Raw genomic sequence first — 25,653 nt, 5'->3', positions numbered from 1 at the left:
CATCTTTTCTTCTCCTCCTGGTCCCAACCGACAGCAGATCTGCCCCCAGGGAAGCTGAGGATGAGGAGGGAGGACTAGGGTTGGGGGCAGAGTAGTGCTAAGCACTGGAGGAAGAGCAGCAGCTTCCCTACCCCAGCCCAGGGCAGCAGAGGCCTTGGGCATTACAGGAGCTTCCCCCAGCTACAGCATTGCAACTTTTTATTCCAGTCAAGGCTTCAGAAAGAAACCCAGCCCACAACCCCAATGCTGCACAATACACATTTGTCACCTTCAGCCCCCCCCACCACACCTGGTCCTGTCCCCCACCTCCAGGGAGCTTCCAACAGAGTCAGACCTGGTCCCCAGGCCACCACACCATGCAGGACTCTGCTTTGAGCTAACGGCCCCATAGCACAGCTGCTGTGGCATGGCCAAAATTGTTTCTCAGGATAGGAAATGAAGTGCTCTTCACTGAAAAGACTGATGACACATTCTCAGGTTGCAGCCCAGGGCAGCAAACTCCCTCCAGTGACTGTTCCAGGAAGGAGATGGAAAGCCAAGCAGGCAAAGCCTTTGCTGGTACAGGACAAGACATCTCTGGCCTTAAATCTGCCCTGGCCTGGGTAGAACAGCACCAAACCAGAATCCTCGAACTGGATCAGTCCTGTACACTAGTCAGCTAGAGATATTCTATTACAGTGTTTGCATTATTCGTGTGCAAAGAGTCTTTACCAGTCCCGCAGCATTCCTGTTTAATTTCTTCCACTGCGCAGTCAACTCGCCACCAAGAGCAAGGAACCAGTCTGCAGGAGGACAAGGCGCGTCTCTCCCCTCGCCGCTGCTCGGAGCCACGCGCCGCTCTCGCCCTCACATGACGTACCACGCTGCAGCTCCTGCGGCCACAGCGACACAGGCCGCCAGGATCAGCTGCACCAGGGGCTGCTTCGCCAGGGCTACGGCAGCATGACAGGGGCAGCTGGGTCCTGCCTTGCCTGCCAGAACACAGAAAGCACCATCAGTGCCGCGAGGCTTCTGCCATACGCATGCAGCAGCTTTTGTTGCCCACACCTACCTAGTTTGTCTGCATAGTAAGGGCATTTGCGTAGGTCTCCTTTTCCATCATGGACTGGAAAGCCTCCATCCTGGGCTTCTTCTGTCAGCGACTTAGCAGTCTCGTCTAGTTCATTAAATACCTGCAAGTGGTTACAGTGAGAATGTGCATACAGAGCCAGACAGCTTTCATCCAGTCTGCTGGAATGATCTGGAGAACAGGCAAGAGCCACTCCTGCCTCCCCCCCACCCAAAGACAGTAAGTGGTACTAATTTCATACCCACAGAGCACCTCTGGGATCACTGCTCCTGTGGCCAGGCAGCCCCACCAACTCTGCGGCCACAGCTTTCGTAAGGATCCTCACAAAGCGGCCAACCACATTTCTGACCAGCTTAAACTACAGTGGCCTGCTATAGGCACAGATTAAAGTTTGCCCACAGTAGCAAAGATTATGTTCATCCCTCTGGGGCAAGGGGGCAGCTCAGTCAGGTTTCATGAAAGACAAGTACTATGGGAAGGAAACAAGAGGCTACAGATACTTTTGGCCATTAGGCAACACATCAGACATGAGACAAACTGTAACCAGTATGGTGCAATAGGCTCAAACCATTTAAGGCTGTCTCAGAGCAAGAGCTCTGCTCCCCCCGCTGCTTCAGAGCTGTACAGCCCATGAGAATCTTGTAATGAAGTCATCTTAATTTTGCCCTAGTCAAAGGCTCAGCTGTGGTGTTGGAGCACGGGAGGAATTCCCACCCAACACCAGCCATGTCTCCAGGAGTCAGTGCAAGAGACCTGCAAACCAGAACCCCACCAGGTGGAAGGGCTTGGGTGGTCTCAGACCCAAACAACTTTACCTGGATGAGCAGTTTGGCTGAACCTGGGCCTAAGAGTTGGCCCAGACCTGAAAGCAACAGCACCTACACACACACACAGGGGCTCAAGGGAGTCAGTACCTGCATGTTGAACTTGAAGGCTTGGTTGGCTTCTTCCACAATCCTTTCCTTCGTGATCTTGTCCAAGTCCAGAGCATTCATCCTTGCTCTGTAGAGCTGCTTGAACTGCTGCGCATTGGAAATGTTGTCAAACACGTAGAATTGGATCCCTTCCTCAGTACTGGGCAACTTCAGGGCCCTCTGGGCTACCTTCTTCAGCACTTGCCCACCTGAGAGGTCTCCCATATAGCGTGTGTAAGCATGAGCCACTAGCAGCTCTGGCTCATGCTGTCCCACGTGATGGATTCTGTCCACATAGTGCTGAGTTGCCTCTGAACACTGGATCTTCTCTTCCCAGTCTTCTCCGTAGAAATATTTCAGGTCTTTGATCAATGCTTCTCTCCGGTGAAGCTCTAAGGGGAAATACAGAGGAGCAAAGACGGGGTTGTCCTTGTTGCGATCCATTTCCTCTTCCAGAGCAGAGTACGTGAAGTAAAGTGCCGCGGTGGCCAGCTACAGACAAAGCACAGCTCATGTGAGAAGCCATTCACTACACTGGCACATCACACCTTGTGACTACTCCCCCACTGCATGCAGCTGGGGTGAACAAGGAGGAAACCCCCAGGCTTGACACAAAACCAGCCTGGAAAGCCCATACCAGATGTGTACCACTCAAAGGATCAAAGGCTTTTCTCTGCCTACATTGATAACAACATTGCCTACAGAGCACCAGCGAAGAATTAGTTTAATGTTGCCAGCTGCGTGTTCTGTGTTTCCTGCCACCTTGAGAGCAAGGCAAGGGGACTAACGTCATCCAATAGGTACAACAAGCACCAAGAGCCTCATGCTATAGGAGACTACTGTATATGTCAAGATCTTCAGGATCAGGGAGTGCTGCTCAGACCCAAAACAGAAGAGAAAGCAATCCCACCTGAAGCCTGTGGAAAGCAACCTAGTCTCCAGAGGATAGAATAAGTGCTGTAATCCCGCCAGGATTTCACTCCTACTAAACTTATGCCACCAGGGTCTGGTGCTGCAGCCACACCTGCCTTGAGCACCCAGCAGACATGTGGCCAGAAGCCCAGTACCTCCACCCAAGCAAATTCATGCTGGGGCAGCATGGCCCTCCCTGCTGTGGGTCCCAGCTGTAGGACACACCAGGCAGGAGCCATGAACAAGGGTTCTCCCATAGTTTTGACTATTTGGTCATGCCCCCTACAACCCTCCACAGACGGCTGTGATGCTCTGCCTCAGAGCCTGCATCAGCCACTGCGTGTGTCAAAGAGCTTCCCTGCCACAGGAGCACAGCAGCACCCACCTTGAAGAGCTCCTTCTTGATCCGTCCTTTCAGGAAGTCTTTGACAAACTGAGTGTTCTCCGCACGGTCATGAGATTCCTTTGTCCCCTCCTTCAGCAGCTCTGACAGGTCGGTGGGACTGCAGGCACAGAGGAGAGCTCCGTTCACCCCACTTCCACACGCAGTAACGAGTCTGTCCCTGCTGCGTTTGGAGGGACCCCCCACTCCCCACCACCTCAGGCCCTGTTTAGAGGAGGTGGGATCCACGAGGTGGCACCACCAGGAAGAAGCAGCAGGGTGGCAGCATCTAGAGGCTCCTTCCACAGACACAGATGCCCGTGTGCCAACCAGAGCTGCTGTTTTGGGAGGGCTGGGTTTACCAGGAGCTCAGACCCAGGATGCTGAAGCAATTGCCAAGGATCCTCTGATCCCCACACCGTTACTTTTGCTTCTCATTCATGCGAGCCCCAACAAAACTACAAAAGAGGCCTTGAGCATATGAAGAGCAATTACTGGGGCAGGCTAAAGGGCACAGGAGCCTTGGTGGTACACTCTGTGGTCTGGAGAAGGAGAAATGCTCAGATGAGAGCAGATGCATACACACGCAGGACCCTAGTTTTTCCAACCTGGCTATCAGCTACTGGAGAAGAGATGAAAGCCCAATGACAAAACAGGGCAGGAACACCCTTAAGTTTATTTATCCTGAATTAGACTGATTTTTGCAGGTTTCCACAAGTTGTTTTTCTAAAAAAATAAAAATAAAAAATTGGTGATATCAGGTTATAGCCACTGCACCTACCTGGAGCTTGGTTCAGTTATCAACACCTACACTCAATCAAAATTAGGCCAGAGTGCATCTTACAGTTTTTATGACTAGTTTGCTACAGATAGCATGTTCCTGTTAGCTGTAAGAGACAGACTTTGAACACTCTAGACCCCGAGCGGCTGAACACTGCAGCCAACAGGCTACACAGGGCCTGGGTGTGCCGAGAGGACCAGGTAGCATTAACGTCTCAGGAAACAGCCTGTCAAGTCAAAGAGAAGTCAACCAGCCTATCTGGGTATTCTGGGAACGCCCTGTTTTCCCTTCCCATTCTCCAAGTCTGAACCCTTGGCTTTTAGGGCATCTGTGTGAATTTCTTTTTTAAACTAACCTCCAAGAAAATATTCTTGCCTAGACCAGCTGCTATTCTGCAAAGGCAAGAGAGGCAGCTCACTGGAGCAGAGTTCACCTCTAGAGTCATCTTTCAAAACAAGAAGCTTCTATCACATGAGACTCCCCAGGTTGCCATGGAAAACTGGCTCACCTTGGCCAGGAAGGCACAAACACATCTGCCAAATGGTCAGAGCATTTCTGAAATGTGAGTTGATAGTAGAAGCTAAAAAAATAACTGCTTGTTGTCAGCCTTAGCAGATTGCTCCTTCCCATCCCTTCCAGTAGAGTTTGATTAAAAACAGATTTTACTGCACATATATTTGATTAATCAGCTACTGGAATCTCTCACTCCTTTTCAGATGAGGAGAAAGATCATTCCTTTACCTGGAAGATCTCCTGCCTTTCCCAAGACTGTGTCTGTGCCATGTTGTGACTCAGGACTCACCTGACACTGTCATCTTCTGTTTCTTCATAGCGCACGATTTCCCCTTCTCCTCCCTCCGAGCCCTCCATAGCTGATGGCATTGGTGGTCAGCGCTGGAAATAAGACAATCTGAAAGGCAGAATCAGAGAGGGGTTTTAGAGGCAAGCTGCCTTGGCACAGGGATGGGTATGAAACACGGAGCAGTTCAGCAAGGAGCCTCTGAGCTGCTCCAGCAGGCAGGGCGGTGAGGAGCAGCCACCGGCCATCTCCACCGCGCACCAGGCACTTCCAAGAAAGCCGTGCTCATTCTGTTCAGCTGCCTCAGGTGAACCTCAGCACTAACACCCAGTTCACAAAACATTAACCTCAGAGGACACCTCCAACACAGCCAGCAGCCTGCACTCAGTTTCCCGCTTCAGGATGGCTGCTGGATGAAGATGGCCAAGGTCCTCCATGTTAGCAATCTGCACTGAAATGGTGAACGAGCTGTTTTCCAGTGGCGCTAACAAACACCTCATGCAATGTTGGGCTCCGAGCAGAGTAACTGGCCAGGGAAGCACTTCTCCTTCAGTCAGGAGAAAGGACAAGTAACTTCAGTTCTACAGCAGTACAGGGTGTCCCCTGGGAGCGGTGAATTATGTCAGCTAAGCTCTGAAGTCAGGCTGGGCCCGGGGGAAGCAAAAGCCTTCCTTGCAACCAAGTATATGAAGATGAACTTCCAAAGCAGGGGCAGGTTTCACTGCTCTGCCTTCCCTGGGCTGTACTCCATGAAGGTCCAAAGCGGCTGCTGCCTGAGCAGAGCGAGCTGCAGACAGCGCCTGTCACCACACACACACTCCTGCCTAGCAGCGCCCACTTCAAACCCCAGAAGTAACTGGGATCTCCTTCACCTTTTGCAAAAGGTCTGCTTGGATATAGTAGGTTACCAAGACGTACCCAGAAGCAGGAGCAAGACACTTGGCTTATGCCAGCCAAACACCCCTGTTAAGCCAAATCCAGCCACCTCATTTATAAAATGGACCTGTAATCAGCTTTGTGAGGAGCAGCACCACCACCTTACAGGCAGCCTCCCCAGATGAGCAAGAACTAAGCTGCTTGCTGGCTCTTCAAAAAGCACTTGCTGTAAGAGAGCCACCCCTCACACTCCCCTCGGTGGGCTGTGTCTGCAGGGTTGCTGCTCAGCACACATCCCAGCTGGGAGAACGGCAGACAAGCAGCTGTGAGCTCGTCAGCACAGGGCCAGCACCAGCACACCGGTTATAAATTAACTGCCCTCCAGGTCCTCACCCCAGGGTTTCACAGCCACTCTCACTGCCCTCCACGTTCCAGCACAGGACGTGGCCATGGGCAGTGGGAGCCAGGTCCGAGCACCCGTCCCCAGCGCGAGGCCCGGGAACAGCACTCAGAGCAGGGAACACACCACCAGGGTGAAGGGTTCCCCTGTGATCACGCAGCCTTTGGGCTCACCAGGGCAGAGCCTTCCCTCCCGAGGGCAGGGCTGACCAAACACATTGCTCCGTAACACAAGCTGCCCAGTGCAGCAGCAGAAGCCATCAGGGTGACAGCCCTACACCCCCTTCGCCCTTCCCCACAGGACAGGGCACAACGCAGCCTCTGCGTCCCTCAGGTAGAAAAGTTTAGAGCAGGATGACGCAGCTGGGGCAGAAAAGCACACCAGCACAAGGGCTCCAAGATATCTGAGGAATCCAGGTTCAGATCATCTATCTGATCACTCTCTGAAACAGCAAGCACCTTCATACTGGGTCAGCAAACGGGAACTGCCTTCACTCACCACACAGCTTCAAAACATTGGGAAATGCCCACTATGGGGAAGCGAAACTGAAGTAAAGAGGCAAATAACCTGCCCAGGCTCAGCGGGAAGCTGCCAACACAGGCGCACAAGCTCTCAGGACACTCTGGCTTTCCGCTCAGCTTACCTCAGGCCCAGCACTGCTCAAGAAATGCAGATTCCAAAATTAAACTAGATTAACCAGTTCTGATTTATCTTACACCTCCAGAGAGCCAGAGTCCTGGAGGAAGGGTGTGGTTCTGCAGCGTTTATCCCCTGGAAGAGGCCTGAAGGTAGACATTAAATCCAGCCCAAAGGAACACACCGGATCAAGACTCACAAACCAGGAGCTCATAGCAGCAATGGTCAGAGGCTCCTGATAGCCAGACACACACAGCACAGCTCCCAAGATCATCACCGCACAAGCCAAGGCTGCCAACCTGCTGGTTAGAGCCGGCACACCCGTGTTCAGCAGCACTCACCAACACGGGAGCTTTGCTCTCCACACTATACAGGAGCATCTCATGAGGTCTCAGAAGCCTTGACCCAAGCCTGCCACCAGCATTGTAGAAGCACAACTGATCAGAACAGTGAATTATTGTTCCAGTAGCACTGTCTGCTGTTGGAAGAAGGGATTAGGAAACAAAAAGTCATTTAAGGACTTTGGTGTACTCTCAGACTTGTATCTCCCATGGCTTTTTTTTGTAAAGGCTCAGTCTGTCATGCCCATCTCCACAGCAATACACAGGGCAGTCACAACACCAGTCTCTTTAGCCAGAGATGAGGACAGTACATTCACAGGAAAACATGGAAGCTTAGATTTTTTTCCGATACCATCTCTAGTATAGCCACCTCCCTGATGAACCATGAATTCAAGAGACAAGTCAACACAAACCAAACCCCTCTCATTTTCAGTATTAGGATATTGGACAAGAACTTGGAAGAGAGGAAATAAAAAACATTCGAATTCTAACAGACCATTGCTTTTGTTAAAAAAATATAGCAACTGAAAGCCCATGACATGGTCACTGGTGAAAGCCCACGTTTCCCAGGGGATTCCACTCCTCTGAAGCAGCACTGTCCTGCACCCCGAGGGAGGCTCCAGCAGCTGCCAACCTCACTGCAGAGGCTGGAACATAGTGTCATCTGGTACAAGGAGCTCTGCTCATGGAGACCCTGGCTGATGTTCAGGGTAAACACATACCTCCCTGGTGCCCTGACTGCAGCCGGCTTGGGAGAAATCCAACAGCTACAGAAGAGCTGGGACAGCACGGCTGGAGAACAGAGAAAACGGTTGGTACACAACACCTCAGCACTCCAAACATTTCCTTCCCAATAATGGTTGCTCAAACTGTCTAAGAACAAATCCCTGTCTTTCATCTAGCCAGCAATTAGTTTGCCCCTACACACATTTCCACAGCAAGCTTCATGCTCAAGATGCACGGCCATTCTCCTCAGTGCAGACAGATACTTAATCCAAATAATCCTGCACCTTTTGAAGGTAGTAGACACTGCTTCTGTGAGGAAGCGGGACTAGAAGTCCTGGCTTTGCTTGGGCAACACGGGAGTGTTTCAATAATTCACAAACAGCCCAGCAATACAGACTTCATGTCTGCTGTTCAACTACCGTGCAACTTCACAGTATTTCCCCATGCACAAAGCTGACATCTTTGCTTTAACAAGTGGCACTGAGCACGGCTGGACCTACCCAAGCATCGCTGCAGCAGAGACAAACCCCAGAACTCCAGGCCTAGCAGCTTGGAGACCGATCACAGAGATAACCCAGCAAGAACATCAGGAGCTTCTCATCTGTGGAGGCATTTGGCACTGGCTATTGCTGGAAGTGGAGCCTTGCAGAATAAGTCACTACATTACCTGATCCCAGGTAGCTGTAAGACTTCACCCAGAAACAGCCTAAATTTAGGCAATAATTCAAGTCTAAGACATTTCTAGGTGTGCCTATGCAGAGCTGCAGCCCAACACCTCAAACCGACCAAGGAGGGAAACCCCAGGTGAGTTCACAGATCTTGCTTAGTTCTGTGCTTCATAAGTGGCCCTTGTGTCAGGCAGCACCTCAGGAATTGTGTTCTCTCACATTGGCTACGAAAACACTGCAAGGGGCCAGTAAGTTAGGGTTAGATCTGGGGCTGGGAGGAAGAGTGCAGCGTGACCAACACCCACGAACCTATCAAACAGCCTCTACTCTGGGGAGAGCCAGCGCTTGCCCTGCCTGTCCTACCGCAGTCAGATGTGCCTGGGACACCCCACACAGGGCCAGTGACAGGCACTTATTAGGCTAATGTATGTAACACATACAAGTGCTAGGCACCGTGAGGCTTGAATAAGACATTTGTTTCACTCAACAACTGAAAAGCAGGAATAGCAAGAGGCCTTCATCCTTCAAGCTCTTCGTAGAGCTCGGCTGGGTCAAGAAGAGCCAAGCGCCCCTCGCGCCACCGGGAGAGCCCAGCGCAGGACGGCTGTCCCAGCGGCCCGGGCACCCTGCACAAGCAGCTGTGTGCAGAAACCGCTGCGGGGATGAGGCCACTGCTCTGGCACAGCTCCCCAGCTGCTGAGCAGCCGCTCGCCCGTGGGGACAGGAGGAGATTAGGGAGGCCTGACAGCCGCTGGCCCGGCCCAGCGCCAGAGCCGGGCTGCTCAGGAGCGCACACACCGCTCCCGGTCAGCCTGAGGCTGCCGGGCACGGCCCCGGTACCGCAGCCCGGCCCGGCGGACAGGGCAGCCGCGACAGCCCCGCCTGCGGCGGCAGAGCCCCGGCCCGGCCGCCCCGGGGCGCGGAGCCGGAGGGCACAGGCGTCCGGACGCGGCCTTGAGACGGCTTGGACGCCTTTCCCGGCCGCAGGGTACCGGCCCCACCTGCCCCGGGAGCGGGGAGGCCGAGGCCGCTGCCTCCCGCGGCGGCTCCGGAAGAGCACGGCCTCCTGCCCTCGGCGGGGAAGCGGCGAAGCCCAGGGAGCTGGAGCAGCGCCCCGCGGGGGGCAGTCCCGAGGGTCTCAGCCCGGTACCGGCCCCAGCGCGCCCGTTACCTCCGCGCCCCCGGCCCCGTTGCCATGGAGACGCGCCGCCCGCACTCACCCGCCGCCCTCTGCCCAGCGGCGCGAGACAAAGGCCCAGTCCGACCGCCCTGGGTTTATTGACGTGAGGGTTACGTTACAGCCAATCAGAAGCCGCCGATGGCACGTGCTAGCCCCGCCGATTGGTGGAGGTGGCGAGCACGTCACGCAGGAGCTCTGACCCCGCCCCGGGGGCGGTGGCGCGAGGCCGCGCAGGCGGTGCCGGGAGCAGCGGCGGGAACGGGAACACGCCGGGAACGCTGGTCCGAACAGGGGCTTTATTGGGCAGTTTTAGCGATCATCAAACGTCATTAACACACCGATCGGCTCCCAGGGGGCCGTCATGTCCCACACCGCGGCGCAGCCCCGCGGCACACGGCCGGGCAGGGGACAGCACCGGGGCTGAGCTGCACCCGGCTTTTGGTTCCTCTGTGCTACAGCCCGGCCCAGCGGCTGGGGAAGGTGACCCCGAGCCTGGACAGCCGGGCAGGAGGGACGGCCAGAGCTGTTCATCTGGTCAGAGCGTCGCAGGCTCTAAGATGGTCTGTTTTGTTCCCTCCATAATTGTCCCAAATGTGTGCACAGAGAAGAGGCAAGGTATTTCCCCTCCTCTAAAATACACCAGGTATCTTCCAGCCTTGGCAAACTCCTTCCTTCCTTTCCCCAGAGCTATCCCTCCAACCACCACCTCCTTCCCCTGCTGTAGCACACATGTCCACAAACCTCCAATTAGCTCCTTGCACCGACTCTCCCCTTCTTCCATCTCTAAGGGCTTGTTCTCCTAAAAAGAAATTGCTGTCACCCTCCACAAGCAGGGCGGTCAACAGAGTGAAGGGAGAGAGACAGTGGGCTCCCCAGGGATGCCCACAGGGTGTCTGACCTAACTGCTCCCCACGCTCACCCCTCCTGGGGCTCGCCCCCTCTGTGGATCTGCTGGTGCCGGAGGAGCGCAGAGCTCACAGTGAAGCCCTTCCCGCAGTCAGCACAGGCGTAGGGACGCTCCCCAGTGTGGATGCGCCGGTGCTGGATGAGGTGGGCGCTTTGCCGAAAGCTGTCCCCGCAGTCACTGCAGGCATAGGGCCTCTCCCCGGTGTGCACCCGGTGGTGCCGCAGCAGGGCTGATTTCCACAGGAAGCTCTTCCCGCAGTCGGGGCACTCGAAGGGGCGCTCCCCAGTGTGGAAGCGACGGTGCTGGATGAGGTGGGAGCTCACGGTGAAGCTCTTTCCGCACTCGGTGCACCCGTAGGGGCGCTCGCCCATGTGGAACCGCCGGTGTTGGATGAGGGCTGAACTCACAGTGAAGCTCTTCCCACACTCGGAGCACTCGTACGGCTTCTCGCCAGTGTGGATCCGCTGGTGCTTCATGAGCTCGGAGCTCTGGCTGAAGCTCTTCCTACACTCCGTGCACTCGTAGGGTTTCTCTCCGGTGTGGACCCGCTGGTGTCGTGTCAGGGCTGAGCTTACGCTGAAGCTCTTCCCACAGTCGCTGCACTCATAGGGTTTCTCCCCGGTGTGCACTCGCTGATGCTGGATGAGCTGTGAGTTCCCGGAGAAGCTCTTTCCACACTCGGCACACTTGTAGGGCTTCTCCCCGGTGTGAGTCACCTGGTGCCGGATCAGCTTCGAGCTCACGCTGAAGCTCTTTCCGCACTCGGAGCACTCGTAGGGCCTCTCCCCGGTGTGGATTCTCTGGTGCTGGATGAGATGCGACCGCTGACGGAAACTCTCCCCGCAATCGGCACAGTTGAAGGGTTTCTCTCCAGTGTGGATTCTCCGATGCTGGATGAGGTTGGAACTCACCCGAAAGCTCTTCCCACAGTCTCCACATATCATCAGTCTCCCCACAGAAGGGTTTCCCTGCTGGATAATATCTGGCAGCCTCCTGAAGCTTTTTCCACGCAGTGTCACTCGGCTTTGCCTCTTTCCCAGAGGTCTCTGAACCCTCTCTGACCTGCGTGGGAGCACTGGGTCCTGTGCAGGACTCTGGGAACTGTTCTCTCTGGAGAGTCCTGAGAGCAAACCCTCGGGTTCCACTGGCCCAGGGATGCCTCGGTGGGCATTTTCCTCTTTCTTGCTCACAATCCTGTCCCCAGCTGCAATAAAATGAGAATCCAAAGGCAAGTCACAGGCAGGACACGAAACTTTGGTTAGGGGAAATCAAAAGGGGCCAAATTCTAAAAATCCAGCAGATTAAGTATAAAAAGTTCTGATATTCTCCTCCAAACTGCTCAGTGGATTTTTCAGAGCGTTCACAGAAACAAACCCTGGAAATAGCCCTGCATTGCTTTGCTAGAACATGAATCTACTGAAATTATTGGCATAATAGAGGTGAACGTTTAGTGCTCGAATGGGAAAGATAGCTGCTCTTCCAGGATATTGTATCTGAAAATGTTACTGGAAGCTGAACTGGGCATCAGACAAGGGGCATAAAGAACTGCCTTGTTCAGCAGAATGTTACTTGGGTTGCAACAGATGCAGCCTCCCTGCTCTTGTGCTGCTAGTAGTGCAGTGAGAGAGAAGAGGTATAAAGGAGACACTGGCCCTAATGCACAGACATGGAGACCGCCTGGAGCCTGGTTTCTGCCAGTCTTCAAGCAGAAGAGAGCTAAGTTTATGCTTCCATGGGCGAAGAACAAATCTGTTGTGAAAAGGGGAGAACTGAAGATCCTCCATGCCTGATTCCAGATTACACGTTGAGGAAATCCGATAAATGTCCGAAGATTGCGCAAGTCAGTGGAAGTAATGCTAGCTGAGCAGTTATGAGTGGCTCCTGGGATACAGGGAACAAACAAATCCCTGTCCTCTTATTCACATAAAGTGTTGCAGAAGCATAACTGGTATGAATCTATGCTCCGCAGACTCAAGGTCAGCTGAAAGACTTTCCAAGGCAAGGCACTTGCATAGATTTCTGGAGTATTTACAAAGAGCAGCAACTCCTTCCAGCACACTGCTGTAATGTGGTTTGATGAGCATCCTAGCAGATTCAGAAGCACATACCCCCAACCACACTGTGACCTTTGCTGTCACCAGGGAAATGTAGCTCTTCGCAGCTTACTTAGGCCTTATACGCTAAATTGGAAAGACAGGACCTGTGTGGCATCAGGGAAGGGTAAATGGACGGCAGAGGGATGTACATGGGATGTAGAAATGGTAACGTGTCTCTGAAGAGAGGCTTCACATCTGGGTTTAAGACAGGTCAATTAGGCAAACATTTCCTGATAATCTCTAATATAGGGGTTGCCAGGGGTGAGGGATGACTTACTGTTGACTCTATGCAGACCCAAAACACGGAACAGGCTGAGAGCTAAAGCCGCAGACATGCAGACCTCCAGATTTGCCTGCTTAAAGATTCAACGGCTACCTCCTGGTTCTCTGAAAACTCTTGAGAAATAAACCAGTAACAGATCAGTCGTGTGGGACTGATGTACAAACCACAGGCGCTTCCTGTGGTCTGGCAGAGCTGCGATAAGAAAGCGCGTGTCTTGGGAGAGGAGAGTCACTGCTGAACCAGAAGTATGTGATAAAGAAAAGACAGTCTAGAATTTCAACCCAGACCAAAAGACGTACATACTTAACCTTCCTCTTTCTAGTCAGTATAAGAAAACATCACAACAGGATTTCACAGCGAACTCCTGAGATACCTTTTATGGCAGTTAGGTGTAGTAGGGATACCACTTATTCCCTCATACAGTTTTCATTAAAATTATTCCTTGAGAGGAACAGAAACTAGAACTTTGCTATTCACCATGAAGGCATTTCCATTTGCTTGCAGCTCCTCCAGGCCTGGAGGAAAAGAGAAAGGTGATATCCAAAGACAGGACAAGGAGACATTTCTGGCAGGTTAGCATGAAGCCCTTGACCTGTATGTCACACTCACTGAGCAGATGATGGAGCCAGTGAAGTTGTTCTGTTGCTGTTGTACCCAAAGAGATATCCTTTACCTGCGCTAGCTTTGGTACTTACACAGAATTTTGGTTCACTACGTAGAACTTGAAAAGGCCTTCAAAGTACACGAGAATCAAGTCTTCTATGTTGTTCTGTACTTTTGGGGGAAGGTCAGGAGTTTCAGGCTTCTTATTGCAATTATTACAACCCCAGCTCTCAAATTCTATAACCATTTTGGTTACTTCTCAGGTACTAGGTAGGAATCTTCATTGGCATCTGGGACAAGCTGTCTGTAAAGGGTTTGATCAAAATCATGATGACAGGAACTCACTGGAGGTATTTTAAATGGAAGGAGAGTGAGTCCACCACGCTGAGGAATTAATGGTGGAAGCGTAAGTCTGAATTTGCAAAAACAAATAAGCCACACAAACAGAAAGAATGTCATTCTTCCTCAGCCCATGCCAATTTGGGTTGATGGTAAGACCTCTGATATGCCCAAGACTGCCAGTGCTATAGCTACGAGGCAAGCTCCAGGTAAGCAGAGTAAGTATACATATTGAGAACCTAAATATCACCTTAAATATACGCTTGGATCTCTCTTTCCCAAGAAAAGCCAGCAGTAGAAGGAATTTTGGCTGATGCTCTGGCCTGTCTCACAGCAGTGGGAGGACACAGCAACTGTTTCTGGCACCAGACTCAAGAGTTCACAGAAGAGAAACCCGTGAGAACTATTAAAAATAACACCATCATCATGAGTAAGCCTTCAGGCTGCGGGATGACGGCAGACCGGGCTGGAGAGGTGTCATCGTAGGCTTATCTTATCCCCTTCCCTCGCATCCAGTTCTGGCCAGTCCCCAAATCCCCAAGATGGGGCTCGGAGCTACACGGAGCTTTGGTCTAACCCAGCAGGGCTGTTCATGCCACCTCACAACATTGCTGGATTCCTGCTGGTACCTCACTGCTGGGGGACTGGAAGGTGGCTGGTGATGCCAGAGAAGGGCTCGAGGGGAGATCTGGGGCTCCACAGACATTCCAAGCAAACAAACAGAAACCAGCATAAGAGAATTAATGGACAGAGGGCCAAGGAGGGCAGACTGGGGAAGAACTGGCATGGCCTTTGGAAAGGGAAGTCTCACTTCATAAGGCACTTCGAGTTCTTCAGAATTTTAGCAAAAGGGAGATCTGGAGTCCAAAGGCATTCCCAAAAGACATTTGTCATTCACCAAAACTGATAAAGAAACTAAGCTGCCATGGGATGAGTCACCCTCAATAAGGTGGTAAGGGATGGAAAGTGGAGGTGGAAACATCTGCTGAAGATTCTGTGTTATTCAGGGTGACTGTAAAGATCAACTGTAGCAGAGCCTTATGATCTTGACCAACCAAGTGACAGGGGACTTGACCGCAGGTAAATGTAAAGAACTACAGCCTCTATACCTTGTACTTATACCAGGATAGGCCTAGGATGTTCTTGGTATCATCAGGAATAGTACCTTGGACAAAAACTGCAGCTCCCTGGCAGACAAAACGGCTACTGAAATGTTAGCATTCTTGGGAAAAGAACAGAGGATAAAAGAGAATAGTTCTGCCCTGCTGCTCAAACCCATGGTAACCTCACATCCTGACTGTGTGCAAGGGGGAGGATGGATTCCTCATTTCAGAGAAACTCTAATAGGTCTGAGGAAGATAGAGAGGCGTGACATGAATGACCAAAGGCACAGAACAGCGTCTGGTATGCCATTCTGCTGGGAAAAGGTACAGCTGAGACGGGATATCACAGCGACTACAAAAACACAGGTGGCCTATGGGGTGGGTAGGGAGCTATCCTGCGCCCTCTCTTCCAAATTAAAAACTACTGAAATCAAGTGAACTATTAGAAGGCAGCTTCACAGCAAACCAAAGGAGGCAGTGACTCACTAAACAGGCTGTGGAACTCCTTGCTGCAGGCTGTCATGGGTGGTCAAACACACACAACTGCAGCATGCAAGAAAATACACAGAGAGATGCAAGATTTTGAGACACTGCATGTCTAGTTCGGGAGTTTCTGAAGTCACGCATTGCTTGGCCCTGGACAAGCGCACAGGGACACAGCTTGTCTGCCCTTCTCTGGGTCTCCAGCACCGGCCACTATCAGCAGGCAGAGCTGGAAGAGCCACGGTCCAACCCAGCACTGCCGGTGCCGCACACCCTGCTGTGATCTGGGATCCTGGAGCCGGTGTTCTCCTCGACAGGCTCACAGATGCTCACACCGGCCCTTACCTGGACAGGTGTCACTCAGAACCGGCTTCCCCTCGTAGGTGTGGAGGTGGGAGAACCACAGCCCCTGCTGGTCCGTGTGGGAGATCATCTCAGCTCCGCTCCCGGGGGTCCTGCTGTGCGAACAGAAACGGGGCGGGTCAGACGAGCGGGGCTCTCACCGCCCGCTGCGAGCACCGGGGCTCGGGACACAGCGGACCCGGGGGCGCCCGGCGGGGAGCACCGCGCTGCCCACATCCTGGCGGCCCCGTTGCCTGTGAGCACCCCCACCGCCCCGGGGGAACTAGCGCAGCTATGGGGGGGGGGAGGCGGCAGGAGCCGCTGCGGTGCCCCGGTACCTGCGCTGGGCCCGGCCGGCCCCTCCGCCGAGGCGGATCCCGGGGCGCTGTCACGTGACCAAGGCGGCCAATGGCGGGCGGCGCCTTCTCCTCTCAGGGCGACCGAAATGGCGGCGCCGGGGTGCGGTGGGGCCGGTCCCACCCCGCGGCCGACCCGCCGGTGCCGGGGCAGCTTTGCCCGCGCTCGGCCGCCTGCAGGGCGGTTACCTAGTGCTGGAGCAGATTCGAGCCCACGCTGGAGCTCTCCCCGCACTCGTCAGGTCTCTCCCATGTGGGTCACCCGGTGCTGGGTGAGACGCCGTCGCTGCCGGAGCCTCCCCGCGGGCGAGGGGTCTCTCCCAGGGGACCTGTGGAGGACAAGGCTTCGGCTGTGCGTGTCCGGGACAGCTCATCCGTGCCGGGCCAACGGCAAATCCCGTCTGGGGCAACACAGACCCTTGGCGCAGCAGCTTGGTGAACAGGACACAACAGCCACGAGCGCTGACAAGAGGGTGTCAGGACACCAAAGCCAAGCTCTGGATATTTTTCAAGAGAACGCTAAAGCCAAGCTCTGGAGATGTGTCCTTGGCGCAGGGCTGTCCTGAGAGACGGGGACCTGCCAATGGCGCTGTCAGGCTGCTGGAGGGTCCCAGGGCCCCAGGGTGGGGACGTGGTCTTGGTGGTGGGAAAGGAGCAGTGGGCTTGTGCTGACCTTAGGCTCAAACTTAAATCCTTTGCAGTCTCAGTCCTTATCAATCTAAGGTTACAAGAGGACTGCTTGGGCAGCGGAGCAGCGTGAGAGGAACCTGGGCAGAAGTACTGCAGGTACCTCTCAAACCCTGTTCTGGGGGACAGGAGCCGAGTCCCAGAGATGTCTGTACCGAAGGCCGTGTCACCTCTCCCAGGCTCGTTGTGTTTCATTAAACAACAAGCAGCTTACATGCAATGCCTCTGAAAAAATTTTGTGCTAGAATTATCTGAACCATCACCAAAAAGCAAACAAGTACGTTTGAAATGTGCTTCCAGAACAACTCCAAGTTCCCCTGAAGAACTGCCAAGAGGATTGCTCGCAAATTATCGTTTTGATATCTAAATGCTGGCACTGTAAGCACCGTACCTGGGTTCTGTTGGCGGAGCACCAGGGGAAGGCACAGCAGGCACCACTCTGAGCTTTACAGCATTCTCCTATTTTAATCTGGCCCCTTTGTGGATTTTGGCCGTGTCAGAGACCGCAGTGATGGATCACACCCACTCAAGAAATGCCATTAAGACAGGGTTGACTTCTGGAGTAAGTGGACACACAGAACTGTGGCCATGTACTAAACCAGCTCTTTTATCACATGCAAGATTATTACGTAAACATCCGCAGCACAGCTTTTCACAATAAACCTATTGAGACTATTTTTTTCAGGTAGGAAATGTGACAATACACAACCCAAGGTGGTACCTGTCATCATCCCACAGATCATTTGATTGTCACAGCGAATTTAGAGGCCGTGTTTTCCAAAGCTCTCTCAGAGCTCACAAGGTGCATCTTGGTAAGACAGCAGCTTTGTGCAGTGCCAGTTACATATCTGCTCCTTCCTCTTACTTAAAAACCAACACCTCAGTTGAAAAAGGTCTTTTTTTTTTCCTGCAGCCTTGGAAGTGTTACCACAAACAGAAGTATCAAAATATTTTGATAGCTGTTACTACACAGTTGGAAATAAAAAATGATGACAATGTATTTTCTAAGATAAATGAACCTGCATGAGGAAGGAAAGAAAACACAGAAATATATACAAATGGAACTGTGGCAACACATTATCACTGGCAGATGGCAACAGCAGCGCTAGCTTGGGGAGGCACGCTTTGCTTACAGATAAATGAAGCAGGCGAGTGAATAATTGCTTTCAGATAATTTGTAGCATGTGTCAGATATGTCCTTGTGGTCTTGAAGGCTGTAGAAGATTTTAAATCCTTTTCTCATCATCTGAGAAGAGTTTTAGCTACAAGAAACATCTCATTTTGTCAGCTTCAGCAACAAGGAAGCATCGAGGCAAACCTCTGCAAAGCGGTCACCTCCAAACCCTGACAGCACAGATTTTTTCCACGTTAGGCAAAGACTGCCGGTTACAAGGTTTAAGGATGACAGAGGCATTTCAGTGACTAAAATTCAGATTTTTTTTCATAACATGCTAAATATTTTTTTAATGACACAATGCTATTTGAATGATTGTAATTTACATCCACTGAACTGCGATGCTGGATTCATTGAAGGTTAAGATGTTCTAAAGAATCGATTACAAAATCTTTGATCATAAATATGTCTTAGCTAAAAACAGAGCAAAAAAGCCAGGAACAGACCTTATTTATTTTCCTGTATTAAGACTGGTATAAGTAGGACGAAAGCTTTTTCCCTGTATGAGGTGTGTACTTCAGAGATAAATACTTGGTACAATGAGGGAAACAACATTTCCTAGAATGCCACTTAAGGCAAGCCTTGTCCTTTCCATGTAACAAAGTCGTATCCTGGCAGCTCTTACACAAGAAGGTGGGGAAAGAAAAGTGATGTGACTGGCAGGGAAGAAAACCATCCCAAATTCCCCAGAGATGGCAGAAGGCTTTGCTAGGAGGTGCCCAACATTACATGTGCCATGACACCTGACAGAGGAGGTTCCCCAGCAGTCACCCACCTCCCCTTCCCGCAGCCCCCACACCTTCCCCCAGCCCTCCCGTCCCTTTGTGCTGCGCAGCCCCGATGAACCGGGCAGCTCCTCTCTATCCAGGCAGCAATCCACCATTCGTCAGCTGCTGCCAGGTGGTTTCTCCTGTTCCTCGTCCCCTCAGTGCCTGTGACAACTCTTCCTCCTGTTCTCTGCTCAAGGTTTCAGCTGCGTGGGCACAGACTGCAGACTCTACTGCTCTCGACTAGACCCAACGTTGCTGTTTAGAAACAACCCCCCCCGGAGCCTGCCATAAGGCATTACTTATAGCTTATCATTAGTACCTTCCAAATTGTTTATTGCAGATATAAATCAAATAAACCCAAGGACATACTGTATCAAAAATAGAAAAATGTTTGTATGTTCCAAATATATAAATACATTCAGAAGTCTGGCTTATCTTTCGAAGTGTTGTGTCCATTTTGTTGAGTGAGACTCTTTGCAGACTCAGAACTGCCAGAACAGACAAAAGTCAGATGATGATGTGAATGTCAATACATAAAAGATGACAATTTAGGGTCCAAGACTCCCCCAGGAGGCCCAGACAATTTACAACCTAAGATCAGTCATTTTGGAAATAAGACGGACCAGAAAAGTGGGTTTAGATCACATTATATTAATAAGAAGTGCTGAAGAGATCCATCGGTCATTATAACACTCTGAAAAAACATCTCTGTCAAGGAGACACTCAAGCTACGCGGACAAGGTAAAGGTGCTCAGAAAATGGAGCAGACGGTATCTTTAAGACAGATGCAGCATCCAAGTGAACATACAGAATGGAAAGTTCGAATCCAGAGGGCTTTCACATGACATCTGGTGTCACAAGGAGACTACAAAAACACCTCTGCTGTTTTGCAGCCATTTAAGAAACACAGATTTAGGTTTTTAAGCAGATTGCAAATTGGACCAAGGACAGAAGAAAGGCGTTGGATTTCCACAGTGCTCCCTGCCTTAACAATCAGCAGGGCAAATCCTGTGCTGAAGAAATGAAGATGGAAGTCACTGGGCTCTAAACACCAGCGCTTTACACAGGGGAGAAGGGATTGGTTTCTTGCAGGCAGGTTATTGTACTGAACACTGGAACATGAAGGGTGAAGCACTTCACAGCCCAAGGCCAGAGAAAAGGTCTTGGCAAGTGTCACTGAGGGAAGCACCAACATAAAGAAAACTTGGGGACCTAAAACATTAGAAAAATGGAAAGAAAAGGCACAGGAGGAAAATGGGGGGTAAAAAAAAGGCTCCAGATGACCCCCATGCTGAAGGCAGGACAGCAACTGGAGAAGTTTGTGCAATTGGGAGCAGAGGGCAGGGAACGGGAGCTCCTTCAGACCCACTGTGCAGCTTGTCATCCGGACAGCAGGCCACAAGGAGGAGCAGCGCACCCGCCGATCACAGCACCGCTGCTAGCACCAGCCTGGAACGGGGTTTCCAGCTTATCAAGAAGGCCTCCATCTACGAAATTTTCAGGATGGAGGAGCAGGCTCCATTCAGTATCGTCTCCTCTGTTTTTTTTTGTTCCCTTTTCTCTTCTGTTCTTTCTCTTTCCGGGCTCCAGCTGTGGTAAATGTGATACAGTGAGCATCTACAAAGTCCAGCAGCTTTGCCTTGGAAATTTTAATGCCGTTCTGTTTCAGCTCTGCATGCAGTGCAGCCAGCTCAATTGGTTCATAAAAGAGAATCTTGTTGTATAGGGCAGTGTTTGAACGGATGTAGCACCTTACAGCCTCCATCTTTTCTTCTTCCCGAGCTGCTGCTTGAGATGCTGGAAGCTCCTCTTCTTCCTCCTCAGATGCAAAAGCACAGGCTTCAAATTCATTAATGAAAGAACTAAAAGCAAGATCAAGTAGACCAGAGATGAAGGAAAGAACAGCCCATCAAGGACAGCACCAGAGCTCCCCAAGCCCTTGGTGCCAACCCCTGTGACTACCCTCTGTGGGATCACAAACTCTCTGATATCAGCATCCACAAAATGAGTGCAGGAAAACATGCCACGTGCTCTGCAAACTTGCCCATCGCAGAGCAACAGCACCAGTCCTGCTGACACAGCCCCGAGCTGTCTGGCATTCCTTGCTCCACACCCACAGCTCCTACTGCCGCCGCACTGCGTAGTGCTGTGCCGTCCTCTCCTTGTCGCTCTGACTTGCAGAGACCAGGCATGCCAGGTTTGAGCCTTGCCCACAGGCAGCCACAAGAACTTTTGTGTTCTGAGAATAGCTCACCGGGAATTAGACTAAAAACCCAAAGCCTACTTCTCTTGTTGAAGCGTGCTGACCTTCAAATGACACGCCCAAGGAAGTGACAGGGCCACTGCAGGCCACATGGACGCTCACCTCTGCCACATTCCTAGCTCATCTCTGTCCTGCACCACTGACTGTTTTTTTAGTACTTTGTTCCCTTACCTCTGTGAACCAAAAGAGATGTCGCTTCCATCCTCTGAAGAAACTGCAGACTCCTGAGATGCTGAGGGCATTGGTTCCTCACCATCAGCTGCAAGAGACCATCTCTCTGGAGATGCAGATGACTTTTTCTTCTCTTTGGCTCCTTCTGGGTGATTTGTCCTTTTAGTTCCCTTCTTGGGTGCTGGACAGCCTGTTTCACAGGATCCAACAAGGTCACCATCATCCCTCCCCACAGGGACCACTGAAGAAGCCATAGCAACCTGCTTTTTTTTGGTCACAGCCCTCGAGGCAGCGGCCCGCTTTCCACTAGCAGTCCGGGCTGCCTTTGGCTGCCTGGGGCATTTGGCCGGGGACTTCTGCAGGGGAGGCTGGGAAGATGGGATTTCATCCTCAAAGTCAGAGTCCATGTCCTGGTGAGTATACTGGAATATCTCCTTCAGCTTCAAAACCATCTGGCGTTTTGGGAGAGCACGAACTCCAAACCTGAAAGAGAAAGGTGGGAGCTTAGGTAAAGATAACGCTGCACCTTCCACTGTCCCAGCTCAGGAAAGGGCTCAGGCTGGGAGGTGCAGTGGTCAGCTGGAAAAGTGTGACGTGACCTCAAAAAACACTGACTGGACCTTCACCAAGGTCTCCAGTTCAGCCCAGCAGCTTTCTTTCATACCACCTGCCAGCAAGTTGCTGCTCATAAAGAGAAGTACTCATGAAAGTAATGCTAACCTGCTCAACTCCTTCTTCAGCTGTGGGGTCTCCATCATGGAGTAATGTGGCATTGGTGTCACTGGAGTGCTGGGAGGCTTGTCGTTCTCCTGACAGGAAGGTTCTGCAGTAGAATGAAATTACCATGAGCAGGATTAGTACAGAAAGGACTTAAAATGGCTGATATCTTCCCTTCTTAGTGGCAGATACTCTAATATTATACAAGAATTGTTTAAATAGCACTGTTAGTCTACAAGCTCTTCTAATCATTACTCAGTTTTATATTGGGCAGAACAGTCAACAGTTTGGTTTTTTTTCTAAACTGGGATACTTGTTTTTTATTGATTTTAAATCAGAAAAGAGCTTAAATTAAGACATATGTCCCATCTGAATATGAAGCCCATTCAGGGCTTTGTTAGAACAGGCAGAGTTAAAAAAAAACCAGATTTACTGAATTCTGTAAAGTAGTTCTGCTCCCAGGAAGTTAAACTTCATAATAGAGACTTTCAGGAGAAACTGAGCAAGTCAAGCTCTTGGGCTCCTGAGTTAGATACTGATTTAATGATACCAATTAACTGGTGAAGCACAGTCTCACACATCATGTTCTAAACACTTGTTAGACTAATCAGTTAGTATGGCATAATTAATATATTTAATTAGATACTATGAGATCAATTACTGGTCTTTGATGGAAGGAACTACCCTATTCCCCAGAAAAAAAACCTACTCCGAAAAGAAACCCTAGCATGATTTTTCAGGATGCTCAAAATATAAACCCTAGTTACAGTTCATTAAAAAAAGTCAATTTAAACAGTGGCCAGACATTTATACATGTAAAAAAATATTAATTTTTGCTCCAAAACTTATTACAAGACCCTGTCTTATTTTCAGCGAAAGAGGGTACACAAGGACATGTGCTGGGCACCCAGAAGCCTCTTACAAGGGCCCAGGCCCGGCCGTGGGAAGGCGGCCCAGAGCATCAGCAGTTTTGCCGGAAATCATGCATGAAGCCTGGCCACGGGCAGGGACCCTTTCAGTGCATCAAGTGAACCACAGGCAAGATGACCACTTAAAATGAAAGTAATTTAACCTAATTCAATGAATCTGGTATCCATACAAGTGCTCACCGGGAGTCTTTACAGGATCTGTCTGACAGGCACCTGCTGCAGTTGACAACCTCTGGGACAGAGGAAGCATCTCTGGGAATTCATCTTCCTCTTCTCCATTCCAATCATCCCAGAGTCTGGAGTTCAGGTAACTTGCTCTGCTGCCCAGTGATGAACATGCCTCAATAGGACTCTTTTCAAGATGGAGCAAAGTTGTTCTTCTGCCAGCAGCACTTTCTCGGAGAGGGGTACTGCCCTTGATTTCGTGTGTGTGGACTGGGCTCTCCCACTGGTCATGCAAAGAGCCGGGTTTGGGGCTGCTGGCAGTGCTGGTCGTTGCACGGCTGACCTGGTTGGAGTCCTGGCTGGTTCCTCTGACAGGTGACAGACAATCAACATGCCAGCAGTCATCAACAGGGATTGGGGGCTCCTCACAAAGCAAGACGCTACTGCTCACAGAAGGCAGACTTATTTCCTTGTCACTGTCTTCTATCTCAACCACACTGGTATTTGTTTTATCTTCCAATGACTGCTCATGGCATGGAGGCACAGGTTGGGATAAAAATGAGATATTGGCACACTTGCTTTTTATGTCTGTGCGGCCAGGGGAGGGGAGAACTGGATCCACTGGAGAAACGGGTGGGGTGTTCTTGGAAAATGATCCTGCTGCTGGGCTGCTGCAAGGGCTCATTTCACTGGCTGAGGTCTCCATAGGCAAATGTTTGCTTGACAACATTGTTTCACAAGCTTTTGCTAAATTTCCAGGCATTTCATGGTTACTGTTACCTGCTGCTAAGTCCTTTGTGCTCAGTTTAGTTTCTGGACTCTTTAAAGAATTAATACTTGTGACCCGAGTCTGTGTTGAGAAACTTCTGCTTTTGCTCAGAACTGGTGTGTCTGGCACTAGCCAGGAGCTGTCTGTACCTGCAGACATGTCATGACTGAGACTTTTTGCAGGGCTCAGGTTTTGACTCTGTTTGATCTCCATACAAGCATCTATTTGTCTGCTGAGCGGCAACTCAGTGGACATCTTTACATCATTACCTATATGCACTGTACCTGTAATGCCACCTGAGACCTGGGTTGATTTCTGCTCTGTTTCAGTGACTGGTGAGTTATGTTCAGGTTTTGGTGTCTCAGGACCTCGTTCTATGTTTACACGTTTCAGTTGCTCAGGGATTTCCATTTCTTTCAGAGCAGAGCCTGATTCTGGTGACTGCTCTTGTAACTCCATTTCATCATCAGAAGATAAAACAATAACATCACCCTCCTTGTCCCCCTGAGCTGCGGCATCCTGAGTTCTGATGACGGGTGATGACAACACAGGGACATATGTATGCTTGTTTACATCAATGTTGGGAAGCTCTGCTGGAGAAATGGTCTTGTCATTTGTTGATGCGGTATCCAGCTCGTTGGCTTTCTGAAAGGGTACGTCATCAGTTAGGAATGATTCTTCCTTTTTGTTTTGCTTTGGTGTTGACACATGTTCTCTGGCAAACTCTCTGTCTGATTTTGGAGATGCAGGCGAAGAGCCAACAGCAGGAAAAAGGGGCACATCATAAAGTTTGGGAGAAGGACTCACATAAACCCCATTCTTATGTGGAGAGAGCTCTTTTTGTGACTTGCTGTACAGAAATGAATCATTAACATTGCCGTGTTCTTCACTAGGAGCCTTTCCCGATTCTCTGATAACTTCTTTCACTGGAGAAGGCTCACAGTAAGCTCCCTGAGTTGCAGAAAACAAGTGTTCATAACTTTCATTTGTATCAGCGTGACCGTGGAAGCTGGGAAACTGGTTTTCACAGTGATCTGCCCCATTGTGTGAGACCTGAGATGACTTGGAATCCTTTGCACCTTCACATCTCCTAACAGCCTCTCCTTCATTAGCAGTGGCACCATGGGATGCCGTGTCCCACTTTTGAGGTTCACTGTGGTGAGGCACAAAAGCGGCCTGTGGAGCACTCACATTCTTGCACCTATTTATATTCTGCATTTTCTCTTGTGCAGACGAGTCGCACCTCAATCTTTGCACATCATTGTCGTCCTTCAGATCTTTGAAGTTGTTGCTTATTGAAGCAGATTCAGACGTCTTTACCTCTTCCTCCTCAGTCTGCTGGTTTATACCTTGGTCTGCCTCAGTATCACTGCAGATGCTGCAGTCTGTTCCTTCGCTCATCTCTATTTCACCTTGAACCATCCTTCTCTGAGTTGCAGCAAACTCATAGATTTCCTCCAGTTCCTGTTCACCCACTCCATTGTCATCTTCCTTCTGGCATTCAGGGTTCAGCATAGCTCCTTCTTCCTCATCTTCACCCACCCACACTGACTTCAAGAGGTCTTGGAAGTTCTCAGCTCTGTCTTCACAATCTTTGTCATCCCTCACAGAGATAAGATCATCTTCTGAATCTACTCCGGAAGACACCTGACTGTCTCCAGTTTTGTTTTCACATTCTGCGATCAGTTCCCTCACACCAAACCTGCAAGGATATAATAGTAATGTTAGTATTTTCCTCCTCCAGTACTTCTTCACCATTTGGCTGCCTGATCACTCCTGTGAGCCTTGTAAAGCACTTGCATGAGGATGCTT

The 25,653-nt window shown here is 50.9% G+C and overlaps 3 protein-coding genes across 11 annotated transcripts in view; all 3 read right to left on the bottom strand.

Annotated features, from left to right (window-relative positions):
* Window positions 1-121: 121 nt before the first annotated feature.
* HMOX2 (heme oxygenase 2) lies at window positions 122-9,783 on the bottom strand. 3 transcript variants are annotated; one of them, XM_082064167.1, is made up of 6 exons: window positions 9,725-9,783; window positions 4,861-4,968; window positions 3,281-3,398; window positions 1,984-2,475; window positions 1,052-1,172; window positions 122-971 (listed from the first exon to the last, which is right to left on the bottom strand). In XM_082064167.1, the coding sequence occupies exons 2-6, from the start codon at window positions 4,938-4,940 to the stop codon at window positions 847-849; spliced, it is 936 nt and encodes a 311-aa protein (XP_081920293.1). In that variant the 5' UTR covers window positions 4,941-4,968; window positions 9,725-9,783; the 3' UTR covers window positions 122-846. The 3 variants fall into 3 exon arrangements, with proteins under 3 accessions (XP_081920293.1, XP_081920295.1, XP_081920294.1); XM_082064169.1 differs by having other exon boundaries at window positions 9,676-9,748; XM_082064168.1 differs by lacking the exon at window positions 9,725-9,783 and adding an exon at window positions 7,111-7,503.
* LOC309445403 (uncharacterized protein) lies at window positions 9,782-16,208 on the bottom strand. Its single transcript, XM_082064166.1, has 3 exons — window positions 16,179-16,208; window positions 15,844-15,956; window positions 9,782-11,795 (listed from the first exon to the last, which is right to left on the bottom strand). The coding sequence occupies exons 2-3, from the start codon at window positions 15,929-15,931 to the stop codon at window positions 10,600-10,602; spliced, it is 1,284 nt and encodes a 427-aa protein (XP_081920292.1). The 5' UTR covers window positions 15,932-15,956; window positions 16,179-16,208; the 3' UTR covers window positions 9,782-10,599.
* Window positions 16,209-19,143: 2,935 nt separating this feature from the next.
* SLX4 (SLX4 structure-specific endonuclease subunit) overlaps window positions 19,144-25,653 on the bottom strand; it is a 30,224-nt gene continuing 23,714 nt past the window's right edge. For all 7 annotated transcript variants that reach the window (XM_082064160.1, XM_082064159.1, XM_082064164.1 and 4 more), the window contains 4 exons: window positions 23,088-25,543; window positions 21,982-22,084; window positions 21,262-21,744; window positions 19,144-20,689 (listed from right to left, as the gene is read on the bottom strand). In XM_082064160.1, coding sequence (XP_081920286.1) covers window positions 20,350-20,689; window positions 21,262-21,744; window positions 21,982-22,084; window positions 23,088-25,543 — 3,382 coding nt within the window. In that variant the 3' untranslated portion in view covers window positions 19,144-20,349. The remainder of the gene's footprint in view (window positions 20,690-21,261; window positions 21,745-21,981; window positions 22,085-23,087; window positions 25,544-25,653) is intronic.

Source organism: Streptopelia decaocto (genome assembly GCF_964273445.1).
Source record: "Streptopelia decaocto genome assembly, chromosome: 13".
NCBI classification, from domain to species: Eukaryota; Metazoa; Chordata; class Aves; order Columbiformes; family Columbidae; genus Streptopelia; species Streptopelia decaocto.
This window is presented reverse-complemented; position numbering and strand designations above follow the sequence as displayed.

Excerpts from the sequence above, each read along its gene's own strand:
- HMOX2 (XM_082064167.1), bottom strand. The coding sequence starts at position 4,940 with ATGCCATCAGCTATGGAGGGCTCGGAGGGAGGAGAAGGGGAAATCGTG. Across the intron at positions 3,399-4,860 it reads ACAGAAGATGACAGTGTCAG|TCCCACCGACCTGTCAGAGC; the intron begins GTGAGTCCTGAG and ends CTGTGCCTGCAG. Across the intron at positions 972-1,051 it reads TTACTATGCAGACAAACTAG|GCAAGGCAGGACCCAGCTGC; the intron begins GTAGGTGTGGGC and ends GTGTTCTGGCAG.
- LOC309445403 (XM_082064166.1), bottom strand. The coding sequence starts at position 15,931 with ATGATCTCCCACACGGACCAGCAGGGGCTGTGGTTCTCCCACCTCCAC. Across the intron at positions 11,796-15,843 it reads TCTGAGTGACACCTGTCCAG|CTGGGGACAGGATTGTGAGC; the intron begins GTAAGGGCCGGT and ends ATTTTATTGCAG.